Source organism: Gracilinanus agilis, chromosome 4 (assembly GCF_016433145.1).
Source record: "Gracilinanus agilis isolate LMUSP501 chromosome 4, AgileGrace, whole genome shotgun sequence".
In the NCBI taxonomy this organism is placed as follows: Eukaryota; Metazoa; Chordata; class Mammalia; order Didelphimorphia; family Didelphidae; genus Gracilinanus; species Gracilinanus agilis.
In genome coordinates this window covers 320,846,914-320,856,017 of record NC_058133.1, presented here as the reverse complement: position 1 = coordinate 320,856,017, position 9,104 = coordinate 320,846,914, and the positions used below count along the sequence as shown (strand labels likewise).

Here is a 9,104-nt window from a genome sequence, read left to right as displayed (position 1 = left end):
TGTGTGTGTGTGTGTGTGTGTGTGTGTGTGTGTGTGTGTGTGTGTGTAGCCACATGCAGGTGTAATCAGGAGACTAATAGCTCTAAAGATAGATAAGTTTGGTAAGCCATGGCCATCCTAGTCACCAGGCTTTCTTTCTCTGGACTAAAGTTAATAATTCAACTTGAAAATAAGGGAAATCCTAATTGTAAGCACTTTAAGTCACTCGCTAGACAGTTCCCTCTCTCTGTCACTCTTATAGTCTTTTCCTTGAAACATTGATGAATTGACAAAGGAAAGAAGTGTTCGAATGTCTAGATTCCTTATTATCTTTACTGTATAAGTGGGGATATGAGGATCTCAGAAGTGAAAAACCCAGCTTAGGCTTGATATAGGCTAGAATTCAATTCTACAATTCCTTCTTCCCATGTTTGTGTGTGTGTGTGCACATGTGTGTGTATGCATGCATCCCTGCCCAGATCTGTGATTTTATTGGCATGGAAAACTCGTGAAATGGAAAATTCTTTTACCAATGAGCTTTGGCAATTGTTTTATAATTTATAGTCTTAGAGAATTGCCTGGGACACTGAACACTTAAGTGGCTTGCTCAGCCCGTCTGGGTAAAATAGGTAGAACATGCTGCCTTTGAAGCACACTCCCTATATACACAACTCTGTAATCACTATGTGTTAGAGGCAGGACTTGAACACAGATCTTTCTCCTTTTGAGGCCCATTTCTATATACTGTGCTGCTTTTAGGAGTCAGGACAAAAATATAAAACAGAAAAGTGAGAGTCAGATGACAGAAGTAAGCTGAATATATATAGATATGCATATATATATACACACATATATTTTTTAAGTAATTTATTTTTTCCAGATTTAATCTTAGTTGTATCTACTGAAACATTATGTTTCTATTTAAAGAAAATTAACTTACATCAAATCATTTTCTTTTCAGTCTCCAGAGGGTGCCGAGGGCAAAGATGCAGCTAAAGTAACTAAACAAGAGGTGAGTATATCTTTCATATACCATGTTTAATTATTTGAAATGGTGACTCAAAGATTTCAAAGATGACCCACACTAGGGTAAGTAGATTAATGTTAATATGATAGTTTATGGTACATAAAATAGAGATAAAAGGGCATGGGTGTGTGAGTAAAACAGCAAGACCAAATATATATATATATATATATATGCATATATGTGACACACTTTTAAGTTTAATCTGCACTTTATTAACATTTTCTCTATCACTTTCCTAAGTCAAGATAATCAATGAAACAATAAATTAGGCCCATATTTTTGTAATGTTTGCCTATTTTCAAGTTGTAAATGCTCACACTGAAAATGTAAAAATTGACTCTCACAAGCCTGTAGGCTCCCCATAAGAGAGGCCCCATTTTGGAGACTTTTACGTTTATAGCTTTATCTCTAGACATAAACAATTCAACAGTTCAGTAAGAACATCAATAACAAAAATAATAATTATTTATGTAGCGTCTACAATGTAGCAAGCATTGTGCTAAGTGTTTTACAGATATTTCATTTGATCCTTACAATATCCCTGGGAAGTAGATGATGCTATTACAGTTTTACAGTTAAGAAAACTGAGGCAAATAGGTTAAGTGACTTTCTCAGGGTCACACAGCTAATAAGAGTCAGAGGTCAAATTTGAATTCAGGTCTTCCTAATTTTGGGTCCAGCAGTTTAAATCCTGATGCAACCTAGCTGCCTTTATCCCAAGTATATGTCTTAAATTTTCTACTTGCATTTGTTATGTTTGCCTGTCCCTTCAAGTGACTTTTGGGAGAAAAGGGTATTGGAATTTCCTTCTGTGCAAGAAGAAAAAGATAATAGGAAAAATTTTCAGAGATGGAAAAGACCTCTCTCTGCCGCAAGAAAGTGGGAAAGATGTTAAATTACTTTTTGAAGCCTTTTATATTTACCCAAAAGCATGCATATCTAAACTGAAAACCATATAAAGACATAAAATAATTGATATATTCATTTTATAAGTGGGAGGAGAGATTCAATGTTTAGACCAGCTGAAGAGGAAACCTTCCCAAAAAAGGCAAAAGTCTGGATTAGGGAGGAAACAGAGAATCCAAATCAGGCTTGAATCAAATAATGCTTAAATGTGACCTTCATCAGAAGCATTTTAAAATTTCCTGCAAAACCAATAGATAAAACAAAAATCAGAGAATTTGATTATAATCACAGAAAACATTTTCACATACTGCTAGATACTGTGGAGTGTTATCAGATTGGAATGGACAAAGTTCCTACCCTTGACTGTAAAACCTAAATAATGTTTAAGACAAGCACCAAGTAGCTAAAGACATGCACATGTCTTACATATACTTATTAGACTCATATAAACTCTTGTTCTCTTAAATGCATATATTTTTATTCATATGACAGTTAAAGATTCAGAGGAGTTAATGATGATTAGCTCTTTATCAGAGAAAACATGTATATGAGTTTATACACACACACACACACATATATATATATATATAAAACTGACCAGTTAAAACCCTGTTTTGTGCAAAGAAATCATAGTTCCTCTAAATCAATAATAATTAGAGAAGCACAAATTAAAATAACTCCAGACTTCCATCTCATACTCATCAGATCAAGGATTATAAAAAAGGAAAATGACCAACAAAAAAGAGGGGCTGCAGGAAAACACAAATATGTGAATGGACTGTTGGTGAATTTGTGAACTGGCCTCACCATTCTAGAAAGCAATTTACAACTAGCCTAAAAAGCTATTACACTCTGCTTTAGCCGTATCACTACTAGGACCAAGCCAGGATGCAGGGAAACTGACAGGCGTCAGCCCTGGAGGTGAGTGATGGGGATGTCTGTTCCCAGCGTGTGTGAAGACACAGAGGCAGGCAGAGAGGGTGGGTGAAAACAGTTTGTTCCAGTGGCCATGAAGGTGGCTGAAGCAGGCCCTGTGAAGTGCAGAGAGCTTGGTCGGATGTAGACAAGGTCCTCCACTGCATCCCAGGCCATCCCCATTCATCCTGTCTTTTGTCTTGCCCCATACTTCGATGACTCTGGAACAGTGAGGCTGATGGCTTTGGGCAACTCTGCCTCACTTAAATTCAATTCATAAGTGAATTAAGACATCATTACCCTGTGATATCATTAGTCCTCTGAAAAAGAAGAGCAACAACTAAGTTTATGCCCCAAAAAGATCAAAGAAAGGAAAAAAAAAAGGATCCATTGTGATAAAAATATTTATAATAGCTCTTTTTGGGTTGATAAGGAATTGGATACTCAATGGGGGGGTGCCTATTAATTAGTGAGTGGCTAAGCAAGTTATAGTATGTGAGTTTGAAAGAATACTGTTGTGCTATAACAAATAATGAAGGGTTAAGGGCAACTAGGTGGTTCCGTGGATAGATAGCCAAGTCTGGAGATGGAAAATCCTGGGTTCAAATGTGACTTCAGATACTTCCTAGACCCTGGACAAGTCACTTAATTCCATTTGCCTAGCCTATACTACTCTTCTGCCTTGGAACTAATATTTAGTATCAGTTCTAAGACCGAAGATAAGAGTATAAAAAAATAATGAAGGGTATTCCCACCTCTTGATAGATAGCTCACAGTACAGATTAGACTTTTGTTTTTGGGACATGGCCATATAAGAATTTTTTTATTTGATTATACATTTTTGTAACAGAGCTTTTGGGTTTCTGTTTGTTTTTTGCTTTCTCAGTAGGAGGGTGGAATGGAGAGAAGATAGATCTTCATTTGAAAATAAAATTTAATTTTAAAAATAGAAATGATGAAAGGGATGGTTTCAGAAAATCCTGGAAAGACTAGTATAAACTGTGAACAGATGACCAGAACCAAGAGAATTATGTAACAACAATATTGTAAAAACAGTCAACTTTGAAAGACTTAGGAGACTCTGACCAGCCACAATTCCAGAGAGCTAAAGATGAAATATGCTACAACCTCCTGAAAGAGAGGTGATGGGACTCACTGTAGTTTGAGATGTAATTTTTTTTAGACACAGCCAATGAGGGAATTTGCTTTGCTTGACTATACAGTTCATGTTTGTAGTAGTGGTTTTGCTTTTTTTTTTCTTCTCAATATGAGGAGAAAGAGAAGATGTTTATTCATTTGAAAAGTTTTTAAAAAATTAAAATTTAGCATCATGGATGCAGAAAAGGAAAGAAATTTAAACTTTATCTAGTCTAACCCCTTCATTTTTCTAAATGAGAAAACTGAGTCCCAGAGAAGCTAAGTGATTTGAACTACATTATTTGATTATTGGAAGGTTTTGTGACCATCTAGTCCACTCTATACCCTTCAAAACAATCTCTTAATAATAAAAGTAATAATAACAAATAGAGTCATGCAAAGAATTCATAGGATTATAAATGAGCTTTTCAGTCCAATATTCTTATTCGGTTTGTTAAAAAAGTAGTCATTTTATTCCCATATTCAGTAATTTGAAAAATATCAGGATAACACTTGTCCTTGGGCTCCTATCAGAGTTCTATCAAAAACTTTAAGAACAGTGAGGTAACCATAATAATAATAATATTATATTAATAATAGTATTAATAATATTAATATAGTTAATAATAGTAATCATAATATTATAAGCCACAGACTATTAACAAAACACTGAGCCCATTAGCTTAAAACTATTATGGAAAAAAGTAACACTCCCTTATCAAAAAGAAGGAAGAGCATTAATATATATTGTTATAGAATATGATGAAAAAGGTCAAAAACTTACAGGGAATTACAGAAATACAGAACTACCTTATTAGATTTGTCAAATTGAATGAAAAACTATTTGCTTCCAGATGAAGCTCATGAAATTACTGAAATCCAAGAATGGAATCAGAAGGCCTTCCATGGGTGACATCTCCCCAAACTTAGCCAATATTAAATTGAGAAGGAAACATTGAACAAATAGCCGAGTCTTGTGGAAGAGTTTATGGTGGCAACTTGGGTACAGGTCATTGCCACAAAAAATTATGGAAGCATTATCTTGTTATCCCTAAGAAGCCTGGACTTACTGATCAATGTAGATTATTCAAGGAAAAAGTAGAAACTATGCAGCATATCACTATAGGCCAATGGCTAGAATAAATATTAAAGATAATAAATAACAGTGCCTTTTATGAACTGACAAATGAAATATTCCATATTCAAAATACAGACCTCAAAATATCCTTGAGACATCAACTAATAAACCACTAGTTTATTACTAGTTAACTATTACTATTAAACCAACTAATAAACAACATTTTAAAAATGTTATTTTTAAAAGTTGTATTTTTTATTTTAAAAGAAAATTTTATTCCTATATTTTGGTTTTACATTGCTTTCATTTCTCAGTGTATTCCTTCCCCTTGCCCCTTTTAGAGAGATATCTTTTATAATAAAGATTTTTTAAAAGAGAACAAAAGGAAGTTCAGCAAAACTAATCAGTACATCTAAGAAGTCTGGCATTAAATGGCATGTTCCACATCCATAGTCTCCCTCCTCTTGAAAGATAGCAAGAGGATGCCTTCTGATGTCTCTTTGGGGCAAAGCTTGGTCATAATTATTCATCATTCAGTTTTGATTATTTTGTTGGTCTTTCTGTTGACATTGTTGAGATAAATAGATAACACAGTTATTTAGAATTTACTGAGAGGATCAGCTAGGTGGCTCAGTGGATAAGAAAGCCAGGCCTAGAGACCTGGGTTCAAATCTGGCCTCAGATACTTCCTAGCTTTGTGACCCTGGGCAAGTCACTTAACCTCATTGCCTCTATCCCTTACTGCTCTTTTGCCGTAGAACCAAAACTGTTGATTCTAAAACAGAAGGAAAAAGTTTAGAAAAAAAAAAAAACCTACTGGAGCCTGTGCTAAGCTGAGGGGCTACAAATAGAAGCAAGAAATGACAATCCCTACCATTAAAGAGTTTACATTCTAAAGAGAAAAGATGATGTAAAGGGAAGCTGAAAATGGGGAACTCCTTCTGAAATAGTGGTCAGGGCAAGCATGGATCAGGAGGTCAGAGCCTCAGGGCAGCAATATCACTAGGATAACAAGGCAGCTAATGAGGAAAAGAAACATCATAATCATTAGGTGTATTATTATCCTGGATTTCTTCACTCTGCTTCATATGTCTTTACAGGCTGTTTTAATGTATCATATTCATCATTTCTTACAGAACAGTAATATTCCATTACATTCATGAGCCACAGCTTGTTTTGCCATTGTCTTGGTCCATGGGCATCAACTTTCACTCTTATTTTTTACTACTCTAAGACAATGGCTTCTCTTTATATTTGGTATCTACAGGGACTTTCTTTTTTATTCTTAACTTCTTTGAGAGATGTGCCTTATAGTAGGAATTCTGAATGAAAAAGTTTATAGGATTTCTTAGAAATCACATTCTTAGAAAAATTCCCAGTTGCTTTCCAGAATAAACTAGTGTTATTCCTTTATAGACCCATCTGTTGCCCATAATCATCTGGATAAAGATATTGATCTATAAATATTTGAGTCTTTTAAATAAAGTTCACCACAAATACTCATTATTTATGAACTATGGAAAAAAGAAGGGGATAGAGATTGGGACTCTGATTTGTTTTGGGTATCGGAAACTCCCAGAAAAGAAATTTCTTCTATCATTTCAGGTCTTCTACAACTTATATTCTTAAAGAATTGTAGAGTACTGAAATGTGATTTTCCCAGAGTTACACACACACCTGCATGTACACACGCGTAATATATGTGAAACCTGGGACTCGAATCCAGGTCTTTGTGTCTTTGAGACTAGCTTTCTACTAAGCCACACTGTCTCTCCTGAGAAAGAAAACCTTTCAAAATGTGGAGTCCTGGCAGAAGAAATGAGAATGCTGTGAGAGCAGGGTGAAGAAATGTACTTATCATCTGTAATATTCTATTTGCAATCAAAAGCAAGGATGCTTTTCGTGAACTTGAAAGCATTTGTGCTCTAACACTTTTATTCAGTTACAAAAAGTAATTATTTTTCCCAGTTGTACACTAATCTGCAAAACATTAAATATAAAAGAATAACAGAATAGTGGATTGTCACTGGACTGCTTCTTCCCATACTCCATTGGGGGGAAAAGAAAGATGAATGATATTAATAACAAAAATAACAATAGCTGGCATTTGTACAGCTTTAAGCTATGAAAAGTGCTTTATGTACATGATCTCGTTTGAGCCTCACAACAACCATATGAGCTAGGCACTATTATTCTCATTTCACAGATAAGGAAACTGAGGGCCACAGAGGCTAAATGACTTGTCCAGGGACACACAACTACTAAGTGAGACTGGATTCAAAGCCAGGTCTTTTGACTCCAAGCCCAATACTCTATTCACAGTTCTGTAACATTCCTGATAAATGGTTAACCAGCTTTGGCTTGAAGATTCTTAAGTTAGGGAGAACATACTTCCTCCAAAGACAGCCCATTTCACTTTTGGACAGCTATCATCTTTAGGAAGTTTTTCTTGACCTCAAGCCTAAATTTACATCATTTCAGTATCCTCCCATTGCTTCTAGCTCTGCCCTTATGAAGTCAAACAGAAAAAGTATAATTCCTCTTTTCTAGGAAAGTCTTTCAAATTCTTTTTGCCAAATTCCTACTGCTTCTCCCCTCTATTAAAATTTAAAAATTTTATATATATTTAATAAATATTTGTATAATTAATATAGTTCCGAATACATGTCATGTATTTATATAAATATATTTTATATAATTATATAAAATTTTGCCAATGTTAAAAAGGAAAAAAGGTCAGACTCAGTGACGAGAAGAATTCCCTGATTAGTTCAAACCGGTGATCCATCTCTGCCAATATTATGTCTTCCACCATAGCCCCAAGAAGCATTTTTGGGAAAAGCAGGACAGTTCCCCTTCCATGCTGTTGCCTTCAAAATTTATTAGGGTTTTAAATAATCACATCCCAAGATTTAGTAAAAGAATGGTTAATGCTTTAATTTCCTTGAAAAAAAAAAAAAGCTCAAAAAATTAAGTCACCAGGCAGATCTCCAAAAGCAACATAAGATGACAGCGTGAACATTCCACAGGGGGCAGCTGAGCCTGAGACTGTGTCTGCCTGTGATGAACAAGACTGTTCTGAAAAGTAGAAGATTCGCGCAGAAAGACATTTTTCATCTACACAAATGGTCTCACTGTGTTTTCTTTCTATATGCGTGTGGTGTATTTTAATTCTTTGAATTGGCCATTTGTTATGGCACTGAGGACACAGCCGTTGGATGTAATTCCCACCGACCTTCATAACTAAATATTCGTACACAGAAATCTCCATTTGGCTCCAAATTCAGTTCCATGAATTAAAAGCTACTGGGGTCCCAGAGACTCCAACTGCCATGACGTGTCTTCATCTACAACTGTCAGTCGGTCAGCTAGCTAACACTCAGAAGTGTTTCCAGTGGGCCGGGCACTGTGCCCAGTACGAGGGATACCAAGGAAAGCCCCAAATGCAAAAACAGAAAACAAAAGTCTCTGTTCTGATGAAGCCCAAAGTCTAATGGAAGCAGAAGGTGTTGTCGAGGCTACCTAATTTCTGCTGACCTTGTGGAAGATGCATCACTGCCAAATCTTCTTAGTGTTCTTTGTACCCCGAAATGACTGGCACCTCAGCAGTGCAGCCTGGCACACAGCCCCTACAGAGAGGACTCACGGGCAACAAGGGAAATACACAGATATCTAAGGAAAGGCACACAGGAATATTCACGTCCCGAAGCCACACTGCTCTGCTGCGATGAGGTTCCTCGTTTCTCTCATTCCTCTATAATTCTACCAGGTTCTGCTCAAACAGCATAATGAAAACTAGGGTTTTTTTTTGTTTGTTTTTAACATTTTATTTTTTTTTCTAATGAGAATGAGCAAAAATGTATTCTTTCTCCTTTTTTCCCACTGCTTCTCCTCTCTATTAAAATTTTAAAATTGTATATATAATATATGTAATATATTTAATAAATATCTATTATTTAATAAATAATGCAATTAATGGATATTTATTATTAAATAAATAGTATATTTAATAACTATTTATTATTTAATAAATAATGCAATTAACAAATATTTATTATTTAA

At 35.1% G+C, this 9,104-nt stretch overlaps 1 protein-coding gene across 4 annotated transcripts in view; it reads left to right on the top strand.

Moving 5' to 3' along the window:
• Nucleotides 1–9,104, top strand: part of HMGN3 (high mobility group nucleosomal binding domain 3) — a 79,596-nt gene that overhangs the window by 51,725 nt on the left and 18,767 nt on the right. For all 4 annotated transcript variants that reach the window (XM_044676223.1, XM_044676224.1, XM_044676221.1 and 1 more), the window contains exon 2: nt 941–991. In XM_044676223.1, the coding sequence (XP_044532158.1) occupies nt 941–991 (51 nt within the window). The remainder of the gene's footprint in view (nt 1–940; nt 992–9,104) is intronic.